The following is a 16,353-nucleotide window of genomic DNA, read 5'->3' as shown; positions in this document are numbered from 1 at the left end:
AGGTTGCGCCGGGGATAAGGCCTCATGACGTGTCTCGTCAGTTGGAACGCTTCATCTCCAACAAGACCAAAAGGCACTGCTTCCGCATTGGAGCCTGGGAATTGTTGTGGTGGTGGGAGGTCTAACTGGTTGTCATGTAGCCGCCGACCCATAATGGACGAATTGAAGACCCTAGAGTCTCCAGTTCGGCCATAGGTCCCAATGTCTACAATTATAAACCTGTAGTTACTGTCAACTACAGCTAACAGAACTACAGAGAAAAACTGCTTATAATTGTAGAATTGGGAGCCAGAGTTCGGCGGCTTACGTACCCTGATATGTTTCCCATCCACGGCTCCAATGCAGTTTGGGAAGTCACAAATGTCCTGGAACCCAAGGGCTATTTTGAGCCAATCTGCCTGTTTTGGCTCAGGCATCACAAGTTCCTTGAGTTTATCCCATATTTGAATACAGGTTGCCCGCACAATGCCCGAAATTGTCGACCGGCCAATCAGAAACTCCAGGTGTAGTCCCGCATACGACAAGCCAGTGGACAGGAAGCTGAAAATGTAAAAAAATGAATATTAGGTATGTTACAAGAGTTCACACAAAACATGAAGAACCACAAGTAGATTGTATATTTTAAAATACATGCTTTACGCTGTAAAAGGAAAAATTTTCCAAGGGTACTTAACTATAACATTAAACCAACTTTTTAAGATCTGCTTGTGACCTAATGTACACTTATACATGAATAAACCTGCTAGAACACAACACATTAAAAAAAATCATCAACATACAGTATGTGAGGATGTTGAATATATACCGTAAGATAAGAAGACGCTCCTCTGCGGATATGGCTTTGCGCATCCTTGTGTCCTGATAGGTGATACCTGGACGTAATATCTCCAACAATATATCAAAGGTTCTGATGGTCATGCGACAGTACAGATAGAACTTGTCAGGATGTTCCCGCAGAGCTGTATAGAGCCTCTGAAAATGGCCTTTAGTGAGGCGTTTAGACAGAAGAGGATGCACCCACATTCTTCTTCTCCTCCTTCGCGGATCTACAATCACAGGGTATGGCTGGCCAAACCAATGCGACAAGACCCAGTTAAACAAAACCCACTGAGTTGGGGTGAAGTGCAGTAGGTCAGACATGGTGCAAACGTTACCACAACACAACAACAGATGCACAACCACAAAATGGCCATATGGGAGGGTGCCACCTGTTGTAGAGGCCTTAAATAGGGTTGATGATGGTGATTTAAATCAATTTCAGCCTCAAAATCCGTTAATGTCCTTTTTGTCAGATGGCGTGAAAAATACGCATTACGGATGTCATACGGATTACATACACAACATTACATGCGCAAAATACGTGACCACACCTTGCCAACGGATTACATACGGATCACCATTTCTGGAATTTTGTGTCGTATTACGGACATATAATACGGACCGTATTTCCATACGCTGAGTGTGACGCCGGCCTGAGAGGGAGGTCTCCAACCAGAATACAAAGACTTGGTAACCTCTTCAGCGCCAATGGAAACGAAGTCCATTTAATATGAGGAACAAAACACACAGGCTAAATGGAAGACCTGTGGTTCAAAACACGAAGATCGCCTAACACCAATTCTGCTGGTGTCTGATGGTCCCAGCACTCATCCTGGTCTCAGATTTCACCAGAACCCATACCACAGATGTGACCCAGGCATCAGATAACAGAACAAAGCAGACGCCTATGCTGAGTCTGAACAGAGAGTTTGTGCTTTAGAAATGACAAACTGCCCTCATACTGAAGTGTAAGCTACACCAGGTACAACGGGAGGCCGTCCAGTAGCTGAGCCATGTCCATCAGACAGCGAGCACAGTACGCTGCCCAAAGCTTACTCCGTAGTTATATACACACACATAGGTGTATACATGCTAACAGGTATTAACTAACACATACATGCAGCTCTATACTGACTTATGTTACTGACTTTATAGCAGTTTCATCCTGCAGACACTAGATGGCGCTGTGGTTCCTGATGACGTCACGGCTCCTGCAGCCTCTAGTTAGTAATAGCAGCAATAGACATCGCCGGGTGTGGTGGCGTGCGCCTATAATCCCAGCTACCAGGGAGGCTGAGGCTGGAGGAGCGCTTGAGTCCAGGAGTTCTGGGCTACCCTGTGCTATGTCGATCGGGTGTCCGCACTAAGTTTGGCATCAATATGGTGACTCTGGGGGAGCTTGGAGCTACCAGGTTGTCCTAATGAGGGGTGAACCGGCCCAGGTCGGAAACGGAGCAGGTCAAAACCCCCGTGCCGATCAGTAGTGGGACCGCGCCTGTGAATAGCCAGTGTAGAGCAGCCTGGACAACACAGCGTGACACAGACTTTTATACATGCAGAAAATATTCAATTTATAGCACAAAATCATCATTATATCATTACCCTCAGTCACATCTGGAACAATTATTATTGATTGGAAGCTCGAGATAATAAACTGCCCAAAACTTTTACATTTTTCATAAAATACGTATCTATCCATGTATTTGTACTTTCTCACTATTTCTCCATATTCTTCTTTTCTGCCTCCTGATCTCTATGTGATGCAGTTACCCTGAGTGCTACTGACACCTACTGGTAGAACTTAGAACATGCTTCTATCTTTGTGCAGTACTGGTTATTACCAGTAGAGACCGCTCCGCTCCAAACCTTCAGAACAGAACAGTAATCATTGACACTGAGCAATTCCCGTTGTAATAAGGTTGCAGTGCCGCCATCATCAGGGAATAATGTATTGTCTAAATCCGGATTTTTTGGTAAATCTTTCTCCCCATATAACAATCTGTGTTAAAAATAAAAAGTAGTAATATAATATTATTATTATTATTATTATTATTTATGCTTAGAGCACTATTGAGTCCATGTAAGGGGTTACATACAGTGTACAAATAAAAAAAACACGGTGAGCAAACTAATAATGACAGACTGGTACAGAAAAGAGAGGGCCCTACCCTTGCAGGCCTACAGTCTCGAGGATAATGGGATGGAGACAGTAGGGTAGGGGGTCACGGCAGCTTAGGTGGTGAGGTGGTAGTAGGGTCGTGTCAGGCTGTAGGCCTTCCTGGAGAGGTAGGTTTTCACGTTCCGTCTGAAGGGTCCGACTGTGGCAGATAATCAAACGTGTCAAGGCACAGAGTTCCAAAGGATGGGGGACACTTATGAGTAGTCTTGGAGGCAATTGGGGGTGAAATTTATGAGTGTGGAGAATAGAAGGAGGTCTTGGGAAGACCGGAGATTGCGTGTTGGAAGATATCAGGAGATTAGTTCGGAGATATATGGAGGAGACAGATTATGGATGGCTTTGAGGGTCAGTGTTAGCAGATTTAACTAGATACGCTGGTGAATTGTCATGCTGTGGTGGTCTTCGGTAAGGAACGGGGGCCTCACACTATCCCTGGAAATGGGACCCTAACTATCCCTGTCCTGGGCATACTCTAAAAGGCAGAAAAGCCCAAGTCTCTGACCTTACGATGCTGCTGTTAGTGTCCTAATCTGTCCCCTCCCCCTGGAGGCCTGGGACAGATATGTTAGTCTATAAACTTGTAAGGGTACTGTCACACAGTGCAATTTTGATCGCTACGACGGCACGATCCGTGACGTCGCAGCGTCGTATGATTATCGCTCCAGCGTCGTAGACTGCGGTCACACGTTGCAATCACGGCGCTGGAGCGATGCCGAAGTCCCCGGGTAACCAGGGTAAACATCGGGTTACTAAGCGCAGGGCCGCGCTTAGTAACCCGATGTTTACCCTGGTTACCAGCGTAAACGTAAAAAAAACAAACAGTACATACTTACATTCCGGTGTCTGTCCCGGCGTTCTGCTTCTCTGCACTGTGTAAGTACCATAGCCGGAAAGCACAGCGGTGACGTCACCGCGTCACCGCTGTGCTCGCTTTCCGGCCGGCAGGCGTTCACAGTGCAGAGAAGCTGAGACGCCGGAGGACAGACACCGGAATGTGAGTATGTACTGTTTGTTTTTTTTACGTTTACGCTGGTAACCACGGTAAACATCGGGTTACTAAGCGCGGCCCTGCGCTTAGTTACCCGATGTTTACCCTGGTTACAAGCGAACACATCGCTGGATCGGTGTCACACACAACGATCCAGCGATGTCAGCGGGTGATCAAGCGATGAAAGAAAGTTCCAAACGATCTGCTACGACGTACGATTCTCAGCAGGGTCCCTGATCGCTGCTGCGTGTCAGACACTGCGATATCGTAACGATATCGCTAGAACGTCACGAATCGTACCGTCGTAGCGATCAAAATTGCACTGTGTGACAGTACCCTAAGACAAACAGGAATAACAAAAAGCAACTTACATAAAAAACTGTCACCATGAGTAGAGAGGAATAAAGGAAAGGATAGGAATGTACAAACCAACTGGGAATTGGATTAAGGAGAAAGCATACACCCAAAAACAGCAAACAACAATCTCCAGCAGCAACTACGAACTCCAACTTCAGCACACCAACTCCAGCAAGCCAGGAAGTAAACTTTCACAGGCAGGTATGATAATATCTGGCCAGGTTTTATAGAGAGGGAAAATGAGCAGGTCAGGAGCATCTGTGAGAGGGAGGTGCATGTCTCCAACCAGCATACAAAGACTTGGTAACCTCTTCAGCGCCAATGGAAACGAAGTCCATTTAATATGAGGAACAAAACACACAGGCTAAATGGAAGACCTGTGGTCTCAGATTTTACCAGAACCCATGCCACAGATGTGACCCAGGCCTAAGATAACAGAACAAAGCAGACGCCTATGCCGAGTCTGAACAGAGAGTTTGTGCTTTAGAAATGACAAACCGCCCTCATACAGAAGTGTAAGCTACACCAGGTACAACGGGAGGCCGCCCAGTAGCTGAGCCATGTCCATCAGACAGCGAGCACAGCACGCAGCCCAAAGCTTACTCCGTAGTTATATGCACACACATGTAACAGGTAGAAACTAACACATACATGCAGCTCTATACTGACTTATGTTACTGACTTTATAGCACTTTCATCCTGCAGACACTAGATGGCGCTGTGGTTCCTGATGACGTCACGGCTCCTGCAGCCTCTAGTCAGTAATAGCAGCAATAGACGTTGCCGGGTGCGGTGGTGTGCGCCTGTAATCCCAGCTACCAGGGAGGCTGAGGCTGGTGGATCGCTTGAGTCCAGGAGTTCTGGGCTACCCTGTGCTATGTCGATCGGGTGTCCGCACTAAGTTTGGCATCAATATGGTGACTCTGGGGGAACTCGGAGCCACCAGGCTGTCCCAATGAGGGGTGAACCGGCCCAGGTCAGAAACGGAGCAGGTCAAAACATCTGGCATCATTGTGTCCCAGAAGGGGGCAGGGCTTAGCGCCGAGCGGCTTTGCCATTCCGGCGATACCGCCAGCCATCCTGAACGTGGACACGCAGCCTTTAGGGTATGTGTCCACGTTCAGGCTTTGGTCAGGATTTTATGCAGGTAAAATCCTGACCAAAACTGCACCTGAGGTCACTGGCAGGTCACCTGCGGTGTTCCTGCGTGTTTTGCTCATTGTAGCAACATGCTGCGTTTTGAAAAAACGCACCGCATGTGCGTTTTCACGGCAAAAACGCATGCGTTTTTTAACGCATAGTGGAGTCGGGATTTCATTAAATCCCCTCCACTATGCTGTAACATCTGGACGCTGCGTAATTGACGCTGCGGCTCAGCGCTGCGTCAGAAACGCAGCGTTTCCTGAACGTGGACACATACCCTAAGGCTATGTGTCCACGTTCAGGATTGCATCAGGATTTGGTCAGGATTTTACCTCAGTATTTGTAAGCCAAAACCAGGAGTGGGTGATAAATACAGAAGTGGTGCATATGTTTCTGCTATACTTTTCCTCTAATTGTTCCACTCCTGGTTTTGGCTTACAAATACTGATGGAAAATCCTGACCAAATCCTGATGCAATCCTGAACGTGGACACATACCCTAAGGCTACAGCCGAGTAGCAGAGGGGCCCTGGTCACAAGAGCTAACAATCTGCTAAACACTGTCTGTACTGCTTCACTAGATACTTATACAGGTGTATAATGAGGCTCTCTACTTTACACAGATTATTGCACAGATTGCAAGCCAAAATCCGCATCAGAAATCGCTTCAAATCTGCTAACTCTCGCGAGGTTACGCGATAAGCAGTGACGTGACGTCGAACATCACTTCCGGTGGCATGTAGGTCATTTCCGGGTTGTTTCTGAACGCACAACTTCATTTTCGACGGAAGTTGCAGAGAGTGCTTCCGGGCAGGTGTACGGTTGGTGTGTGTTTTGTGCCGAGCTCAGACATGGTGAGTACGCACGCGGCCGGTGAGTGCCGGCGTCCCGCCTCGTCTGTGCGCCCTGTGTGTGGACGGCAGGATGAGGCCGCTGCACGGAGCAGTGAGCGCGTTTGTCGCGGAGCTGCGGGCGCTGCCTGCACGGGGTCACTAAGGGGGGTTCCGGCCTCTGGAGACAAGGAGCCTCACAAGTGAGCGCTGCTGAGCCTGCTGGCGTTTAACCCTTTCATGACTGGCCCATTATATCTTTTTCCCCAGCGCATGAAGCTTTGAAAGCTCCTAACATGTTTTTCCTTTGTTGCTCATATAATTGCCCTTTTTATATAATGTGGGGCTTATTTTTTTCTGGGATCTGCGAGAAAGTAAAAAAAAAAAAACCCAAAATGTTCAATTTTAAAAGTTGAAAAGACTAAAATGTATATTAAATTGTACACCCCTTCCCTTTAAAGAGGCTTTCTTGTCTTCTGTAGACTTCTGCCTCTTTAAATGGTGCACACCGCGCGCTGTCAGGGTTGTCACAAGTATGGCGGTCACAAGTATGAGATCTGCAGCCTCGCTCAATACAAGCTGGATGAGAGCCGAGCACGTCTAGTCTGAAGGCTGCCAGGATTCACAGGGCTGGAGCCACATAGACTGACCACTCCTTTTAACATCATTTTTCTGAGGAGGAGGAGGATGACTTCTTTAAATGCATACATATTAAATGAAAGGTGTTATCCCTCTGTATCTGTGCCATAACAACAAGCAGCATGAACAATAACTCGTATCCCCAAAGAAAGCTGATGCTTACAGCTCACATAATCCAATGAGGATATGGTAATAAAATATATATATCCTGCTTCCTGACATGTACAAGCACTAAAGTGAGTTTAGATAAGTGTTCGACTTTATCCTTGTGGCTAATGCTTGCCCTGGAAGCCAGCCTCCTCATGTGCCACGGAATGACGGCCTAAGGGAAGGTGAAGACGGCCGTGTATTCTCTCAGCCAAGAGAATCAGGCTAATTATGTTTGCTATTGTGATCTGTTCCTGTCGGATCAAGAGAAGATGGGGGGGGGGGAAAAGTCTCCATTCTGTGGAAATCAGACTGCAGATGTCACCCGAGTGCAGTCTGGTGGTTTCCGGACTTGTTAACTTGTATATGACCGAGTGCGATCCGAATAACTGATCAGTCTGGCATGCTGCAACTTATTTTTTCTTATTGGTCGTGTGCAATATGATGTTATGTCAGATCACACTCGGATCAAAAATATGCTTGTGTGCACCAGAGCTGTGGAGTCGGTAAGCAAAGCCCCTCCGACCTCTCAATTTCCATGACACAGACTCCACCAAAATGCGCTCCAACTCCACAGCCCTGGTTGTGCACCTGCCCTAAAGAAGTGTTTTCAAACTCCAGTCCTCACAGCCTCTATCAGAATTGCACAGGGGAGAGAAACTGTCCATTTCTGATGCCTTGGGTATAACTCCATCCCTGGTGCAATACAAAGGAAATCCTCTAAACAACATCTGCTGGGGGCCGTGAGGTCTGGAAATTGGGAATTGCTTGTCTAAAGCCGCCGCCTTTATCTAAGAACAACTATCTCTGTTCTGACCAATACATGCACTTTATGGACTCCCAATAATTCATGATTTTTTAATTCATGAATAAGAGCTGATCCACATTGATGAGCTGATCACGGCATGGATGTCAGTTTTTTAGACAAGGCTTGCCTGAATTGAACAAATTCTTTAGCCCTAATTTGTGATTCTGCCTTTCCTTGGAGTACCTATGTCAAGCACATAGCTTTTTTTTTTTTTTTTTTGCTTTTTTTTTGCTTTTTTTTAATACAACTCACACTCGCTAATTTATAGATAGATAGCCTGACATTTTTTTTTTATATCTATGTCCCCACAATCAGTATTTGAGTTTTTGATGTTGCAGAATTTCTGCACCTAATGGGTAAATTAGGTTTCTTTCGTTTTTGTTTTTTTACCTGTGGATTTTCCGCATCTAATGTAGTTATAAGGAGAAAATCCACACAAATCTTCGCACTCGAAAGAGAAAGTGAAGTGGATTTCAAACACACACAAAAAAGCACAATTGGTTGTAAGATTTCTATAAATCCCAACCACTTTGCTGGACCTGTAAGACATGACTTTTGTGCAACAAATGTCTTTACAGCACAATGTTCACTAATAATAGAAAATGCTTCCTGTTAAACTACCCATCGCACCCCATGAGATCCTAGACAGTTCTCGATTACTTTGTATGTCATCCCTGCAGCAAGGTAAGCAAAGACTTTGGCACCACCGTGGTGGAGCAACTGCTTCAACAGGTGGCAATTAATTTTGTTTTCACACATTTCCTTCTTTCAGCCTTTTTAAAAAAATATTAGACAATCCTTCAAAACTAATAATTTTATTGTGGTAGTTATCTGGAGTCACTCACTTGCATCTGAGAAGTGAGAGGCGCTGATGGCATTATAACCCCACAGCCATCTTCAGCACCGCTCGCTTCTGATGAGGAAGGCACTGGACCTGTCGCCTCTCTGCAACTATACCATGTCAGAGTGTACAACTGGCCATTTATACACTTGTGGTAACATGCATGTAGCGAGGGAGATAACAACTGACTGCCAGTCAGACCTGACACTTCTCCCTGTGGAGCTTTCTCGAGAAGTTTTGAATGCACAATGATAGTTTAAACACAACAGCCTTCTATAGAAATAACTTAATGTACATATACTTTCCTTTTATTTTCCAGTCTCACACAATCTTGCTTGTCCAGCCTACAAAGAGGCCTGAAGGAAGAACATATGCAGATTATGAATCAGTCAATGAGTGCATGGAAGGTATGAGCTCGTTATTTTACTCTCAAGTACAGTATAGCATGTGAATATTTTTTTATTTTTATCCAGCTTCCATTTAACATTGCAGTAATGTATTACATATAGCCAGGAAAAAGAGTGGTTGGCACTGCTGTTGTCAGCATGTAATCAAGGGAGGAAGTTTTGGCCTTTAGTGAGATACGGGGCAAAAGCAGGGAGAACATGTAGCACACAGCTAACAGCCATTTCAACTCCTAAAACGCTCTCTCAAGGCTCACCATCAGGATTGGTCATCAATATCCCATCAGTGGCGGTCTGCCACCCCACCAATCGGCAGCAGTAGGATGTTGTCTCTTGTGAAAATGAACATCACAGCTCAGTCCAAATGTTTAGTGGCTGCTGTCGGACACTGCTCACCCACTACTATTTGTAAGCAGAATAGGTAATCAGTACCAAGTTGGTGGAAGTCCAGCACTCGACTCCCCCACCGATAAGCTGTTCATGAGCACAGATCAGACCAGCACAGCTCTGTCCACTGTTTAGTCGTGGCTGCTGGGTACTGAAGATCTGCTATTCAGTTGAACAGGAGCGGATCCGCAGTACTAGCCGACGACCACTATATAGCTGATGTATCTTTGCTGGTCAGCTCTGCATCTGGCTGACACTGAGAACAGCTGATTAAGTGGTGGACCTCCACCAACCTAGCTTGTTTTAAAAGGACTCTGTCAGCACAGAATGACTTTTCAATCCAAGTACAGATGCTCAGTGCATCACACCCTCCCACCTACTTAGTTTACCTCTGTCTCCACCCTTCTCTGGCCCTATGATGCCAGAGCTGTCAGTCAAATAAGGCAATGGAGTTTGAGGGGAAAACAAGCAGGTAGGAAGCCTTAAATGACTGGCCATGCTATAAAACACCGAGTGGCCATTCTGTGCTGACACTCCCTTTAAGGAAAAGTCGTAATTATCGAAGTAGTTTAACGGCACTTTACAAACTGACAGAAACATCAGATCTACAGATACAACCCTGAGCTCTGCTGTCTGTATATTGGTAATGGCTGCAGCAGTCTGTTTGACCACTGAGCCACCGTGCTGCTCTCTATATAGTACAGTGCTAACCACTGAGGCACCATGCTGCCCTATATATAGTACATTGCTAGCCACTGAGCTACAGTGCTGCCCTATATATTGTACAGTAATAACTACTGAGCCACTGTGCTGCTCTATATATAGTACAGTGCTTGCCACAGAGCCATCGTGCCACTGCGCTGTCCTATATAAAGTACAGTGCTAACCACTGAGCCACCATGCTGCTCTATTTATAGTACAGTGCTAACCACGGAGACACTGTGCTGTCCTGTATATAGTACACTAACCACTGAGCCACCTTGCCGCCATCTATATAGTACAGTGCTAACCACTGAGCCATCATGCCGCCTGTATATAGCACAGTGCTAACTACTGAGCCATCATGCTGTCTTGGATATAGTAGTGCTAACCACTGAGCCACTATTCTACCCACAATGTAGCTATCATTAATCAGTTATTTTCTTATGAAGAGGCAAGCAACAAATAATCTATTAAAATGTAGATATTTCCTGTTTTTTTTTCGTGTGGCTGTTGACCTTTACTCAGACTGATGGGTTATTATTCAGTATGCTAATAGCGGTTGTTTTTCTTACCTGCCAACGGTTTTCTATAGTGCTAGTGATGAAAGTGGCACTTGGTACTGAGAGACGGACAATTTTTCTGAGTATAGTAAACTTTAAGGGACTCTCCCGAGAATGTAGTTAAATGGCCCCTGTTATGTAGTTCAGTCGGCAGCCTGTCCTAGTCATGTGAAGACAGGCTACAGTCTGAAGAAACATTTCCTGAAACCTACGTCTCATCTGACAGAGGAGCTGTATTGTCAGCACGCATACCTCTGCCAGTGGAGAAGGGTTGTGACCGGAGAAGAAATGAATCTTCTCTTTGGCTGACTGAGCACAAAGGATTTATTTTCTCCAGCCCCAGTTTTCTGTGCAGGCAGCTGAGATTAATGTTATGATACTGTTCCTCTTGAGACACAGGTCTCGGGATCTGTTTCTTCAGACTGCAGCCTGTCCTGACACGTGACTAGGACAGGCTGCTATTTGAATTACGTAATGGCGGCTATATTATCACATTCTTGGAGAACCCCTTTAATAGAAGGATTAGGAAAGCATGATTGTCTTTTTCAAGCCTCAACACCACACCTGCCATGCAGTCTGCCTTGTTTGGCAGCTAAGCTTTAATATCATATGCAACCTGTGAACATGTGTGGCGCTGTATTTAGAAGAAAACCACCATGTTTTTCTAAACCTGGATATCCCTTATGGTGCGTGCTTAGTGGAGGGAGACAGTAGGATGTGACAAATCCCATTTGTGGTCTCCATAGGGAGCAATACACAGGACACAGTTCAGAGTGCTTGGAGATTAGGGGTTAATAGCAGCGATAACGGAGTGCGTTACCCGCGGCATAACAGGCAGCTGGCGAGACCAATCAGCGACGCGGGATTTCTGTTACGGAAGATGCGGACAGAAAGATGGAAGTACTCCTTAATTAAAAAAAAAATATATATATATATATATATATAATATATACGTATATGTCCCCAACTATGCAGCATCAATAGTAAAAAAGATGTAATGTTAAAAATAAAAAAAAACTGCTATTCTCACCCTCCGTAGTCCGCCGAGGCGTGCGCGGCTCCCGCCATCTTCCGTTCCCAGAGATGCATTGCAAGATTACCCAGAAGACTTAGCGGTCTCGCGAGACCGCTAAGTCATGTGGGTAATTTCGCAATGCATACTGGGAACGGAAGATGGCGGCAGCCGCACGCGCATCTCCAGAGCTTTGCTGGATCCCGGCGGGTGAGTATACTATTTTTTATTTTAATTATTTTTTTAAACAGGGATATGGTGCCCACACTGCTGTATACTACGTGGGCTGTGTTATATACCACGTGGCTGCCATATACCACCTTGTCAGTGTTAGATACTATGTGGGCTGTGTTTTGTACTGCGTGGGCTATGCTGTATATTACGTGGCCTGTGTTATATACTATGTCGCCTGTGTTATATACTGCGTGGCTGCTATATACTGCGTGGGCTGTGTTATATACTGTTTGGCCTGTTATATACCGTGTGGCCTCTGTTATATATTGCGTGGCCTGTATTAACGCATCGGGTATTCTACAATATATATGTATGTATGTATGTATGTATATAGCAGCCACATAGTATATAGCACAGGCCACGTACTATTTGTCTTGCTATATACTACATGGCTCCTATTTTCTGGGACAGGAAGCTATCTGCTGGCTTTCATGGAGAACAAAGTAAGAGCTCTCCTACAGCTTCTCATCACAATTCTTTGTTATATGATACAGGAGTGTGTAAGATGTATGAAGAACACTTAAAGAGAATGAATCCCAACAGCCCGTCCATCACGTATGATATCAGCCAGCTGTTTGACTTCATTGATGACCTTGCAGACCTTAGCTGTCTAGTGTAAGTATATTGGCACTACATGGTGTGACAACTCTCATTACCACAAGGTGGTGGGTAATACCGGCTCAAGTATAAGATGAGCACTAAACTGCAGAAAACCTCTATTTTCATTTTTATTGCTGCAAGAAACGGTGTGGACTGTTCCCTAAATATTGCATTGCCGCATTGTTAGTGGAAGGATTTATTTGCCAGTGTTAAGAATTCTCCCAATATTGTCCCAATTCTGCCAGTTGATTCCACCTCCTCCTCATCCCCTCTTCGAGAAGGGATCACTGGACACCATGTACTATAGGCCTCGTGTTACACAAACATAACTAGAAGACCATGGAAATGAAATAAAAAAAAAAAAAAAATTGGGGTGAAAATGGGGGTGCATCTTATGATGGGAATATACTTACAAATCCGGTGGCGGCGGTCCCGATGCAGCCTCCCTTCCCTGGCTGGTGCGGTGGTGATGGTGGGGCTTTGACAAAATGCCGGCAGAGCACTGCCTCCGCAAAGGGATGGGATCTCCCGGAGGCCACCGCACCAGCCTGGACCACCAATCGACCCCTGCGACCACTCTTTCGCCTGTGCCGATTTCCTTCTGAAAATTTGGGGTGCGTCTTATAGTCTGAAATTGTCCTAAATATATATAAATTCTGCTCTCATTAATCTGCCGCATGTAAATTTGACTTTGGTTCACAACATGTTTGCTCCTCCTGTTTTAGTAATTATTACAAAGCTAAAAATCGTAAACCGGAAAGCAACACTCTAGTGTTTTGTTTTTTTGGGGGTTTTTTTGTGTCGTCCCCCCCCCCCCTTTTTTTTTTTTTATTACAGCACCGGAGTGGTGCTATTACTGTATGGTGCCTGCACTTAGTCTTATAATTGCCATCTTCTGCAATTATCCAGTCTGCTCCCATCGGTCTCCAGCAGTTTGTGACCTGCTGGATTGCTTCAGTGTTTGCTGGAGCAACAGGTAACTTTTCAATGCGAGTCTATGAAAGCATCATTGTGGCTTTCAGACTTGGGGAAGAGACAGATGGCCGTATAACTCAGACGAGCATCATAATGCTTAGACTGGCCATCAGCGTTCCTGGCCTGAGCGTGACAGCTGCATATAAATACATGCTGTCTCTCTTGGGTCGGGGGAGTTGACGCCGAGAAGAGCTGAAGGTGGTGGCTGGTGAGTATAATTGGGTGTAGGGATCTTGCATTATTAGCACCATTGCAGCACTGCAATAGAAAAAACTGCTGGAGTGGTGCAAGTCCAATAATTTTTGTTCTCTTGAGCTTCCCACAGACATGCATGCTTGGCTGAGCTTTCATTTTTATGCATTAGGTAGGACGTTATGGAATCCTGCTATTTATTGTATGTGGGGTTTTTTTTAACTGTTTTATTCCCAGAACAAAACTAAAAAAATTAAACTTGTTGAAACTAAAGCACACCCAACCGTTTGGTATTCCAACATACGCTGTTTGGGGACATTTGGGATGGCCTCTTTAATATTAATCTAAGGTTGTTTTCATATTGCGCTGTTCTGCACGTTTGTGGGTCCTGTCAGGGATTGCATACGGACCCCCCTGCAAAACGGCATTTGGACATATGCGCCAACGTGAACATAGACTATAATGGTGCCGGGCAGAGTGACCGTGCTCTCCGACCTGCATCATTTTCCAATTGTAAGCAGTACTAAGCACAGCAGATTCCTTCAGTACTTGCAGCCTCTGCCCGTATGACAGCTCTAGCCATACAATGTCACTGTAAATAAACACACAGAAATGAAACTTAAGATCGATAACTGGAAAACTTCCCCTTTTCAATAAATTTTTTTTTATATATTCCTAAAATGCTTCTGTGCTCTTCTGCAGGTATCGGGCGGACACTCAGACATATCAGCCCTATAACAAAGACTGGATCAAAGAGAAGATTTATGTTCTCCTACGCCGACAGGCTCAGCAGGCGGGGAAGTAGGGCGGTGCGGAGGACGATGGTGTACAGCGGGCAGTAGAGGGCGATTTGTTTTGTAATATAGTGCTTTGTGTTTTGTTTGTACTAGGGGACAACCTATTAAACCAATATGGAAACATTATGTTAACAACGTACACACCACTTCTGTTATGTTCACTCTGACCAACAGAATTAAAATAGTGACTGATTGTTTGCTTGTACCCCTGATAACCCCTGCAAAGTCTAGCTGTACCTTTTCAGGATGGCTGGAGCGTGCAACATTTTTCAAAGCCCATATTTTTTTTTTTTATGGATTCACTATGCCCTAAATTTAATATTTTAGACAAAAATAAAAATGACTTGGTAGTTAAAATGTGTGTTTGTTTTTTAATGTATGATTGTAATAACCAAGTTTTACTACACAGCAGTATTGCTCTAAAACACTAAGTGGGTATTTTCTTCTCTTGGCCATTGCATTCATTAAAAAGGTTTTCCACTTTTTTTTTTTTTTGTCTACCATCCTGCTTCTCCAGTGCAGTCTCTAGCCTATAACATTTCTTCAGATATGATGTCATCACTACAGCATTTGACCACTGCAGCCAATCACAGGGGTCATCGGTCTTGTGCTGTCTACATCTTCATGATTGCTGAGCCCAGTGCTGGCAGCAGTAATCTCATGCTGTAGATGTGATGTCACGGTTCAGCCGCGTCAACAAAGGCCATGAGTAGCAGAGTAGAGACAGTGTTGGAGCGGCAACAGTTTAATGGACATTCCAAACTTCAAGATCTTATCCCAATATGTAGCAGGTGTAGTAATAGCAAGTTTCTCCAATTAGAAATGTAGTATAGTTCTTCTGATTCACTGCGTCACTTACCCCTTGTGCAGGACATTGCAGTAGGTTAGGTATCCATGGTCTCTAACAACTGTCACTGAGTGGTTATAACTAGGGTTGAGCGACTTTGACTTTTTTAGGGTCGAGTCATGTTTCGCGAAACCCGACTCTTTGAAAAGTCGAGTCGGGCGAAATCGGCCGAGCATCAGCCGAGCATCAGCCGGAACACGAAACCCTATGCACGTCAATGGGGAAAATTATATAGTGTTTTTGTGTCCCTCTCCCTCTCCCTCTAGGGGTCGGGTTTCATGAGACGCCGACTTTGCCAAAAGTCAGCGACTTATGAAAATGACCGATCCGTTTCGCTCAACCCTAGTTATAACCATAGATACCTAAGCTACTGCAATGCCCTGCACATGGTGTAAGCAACATAGCAAATCAGTCGAACTATACTGCATTTATAAATTGAGGTATTTGCTAATATTATTTTAGCTACTGCATATTGGGACAGTCCCTTTAAAAGGGGTATTCCCATCTCCAAGATCCCGTCAGCACAGAATGTTCAAACGAAGTCCCGTCACTCAGTGCTCCATGGCAGAGCCAATCATTTATATACACTGTCCCACTTGATTGTTTTCCCTCTATGTCCACCCCCCTTTTTGACAGCTTCGGCTTCATAGAACCAGAGGATGGTGGAGATAGATGGAAACCGAACAGGTGGGAAGATGTATATAAATGATTGGCCCCGCCATGAAGCACCTGTGCTTGGTTTGTACAGTCATTCTGTACTGTCCGTCTCTTTAATGTCAGGTTGCACTCCTTGTTGGAATACTCATGGAAATTCATGCTACAAAGTTTTTCTGACTATCAAATAACTGGAATTACTCCGAAATCCTCACCCTTCATACACAATAGAAGTAATT

At 45.0% G+C, this 16,353-nt stretch overlaps 1 protein-coding gene across 1 annotated transcript; it reads left to right on the top strand.

The window, feature by feature from the left end:
• The first annotated feature begins 6,204 nt into the window (after window positions 1–6,204).
• ERH (ERH mRNA splicing and mitosis factor) lies at window positions 6,205–14,970 on the top strand. Its single transcript, XM_077263234.1, has 4 exons — window positions 6,205–6,339; window positions 9,070–9,157; window positions 12,544–12,664; window positions 14,519–14,970. Exons 1-4 carry the CDS (start codon window positions 6,337–6,339, stop codon window positions 14,619–14,621), a joined length of 315 nt encoding a protein of 104 aa, XP_077119349.1. The 5' UTR covers window positions 6,205–6,336; the 3' UTR covers window positions 14,622–14,970.
• Window positions 14,971–16,353: the final 1,383 nt, after the last annotated feature.

This window comes from Ranitomeya variabilis, chromosome 1 (assembly GCF_051348905.1).
Source record: "Ranitomeya variabilis isolate aRanVar5 chromosome 1, aRanVar5.hap1, whole genome shotgun sequence".
NCBI classification, from domain to species: Eukaryota; Metazoa; Chordata; class Amphibia; order Anura; family Dendrobatidae; genus Ranitomeya; species Ranitomeya variabilis.
The sequence above is the reverse complement of the archived record's forward strand: the minus strand, read 5'-3'. Positions and strand labels throughout refer to the sequence as shown.

Bases quoted from the DNA above. Each gene is read 5' to 3' on its own strand.
- ERH (XM_077263234.1), top strand. The intron at 9,158-12,543 runs GTATGAGCTCGT...TATATGATACAG, and splicing joins AGTCAATGAGTGCATGGAAG to GAGTGTGTAAGATGTATGAA. The intron at 12,665-14,518 runs GTAAGTATATTG...GCTCTTCTGCAG, and splicing joins GCAGACCTTAGCTGTCTAGT to GTATCGGGCGGACACTCAGA.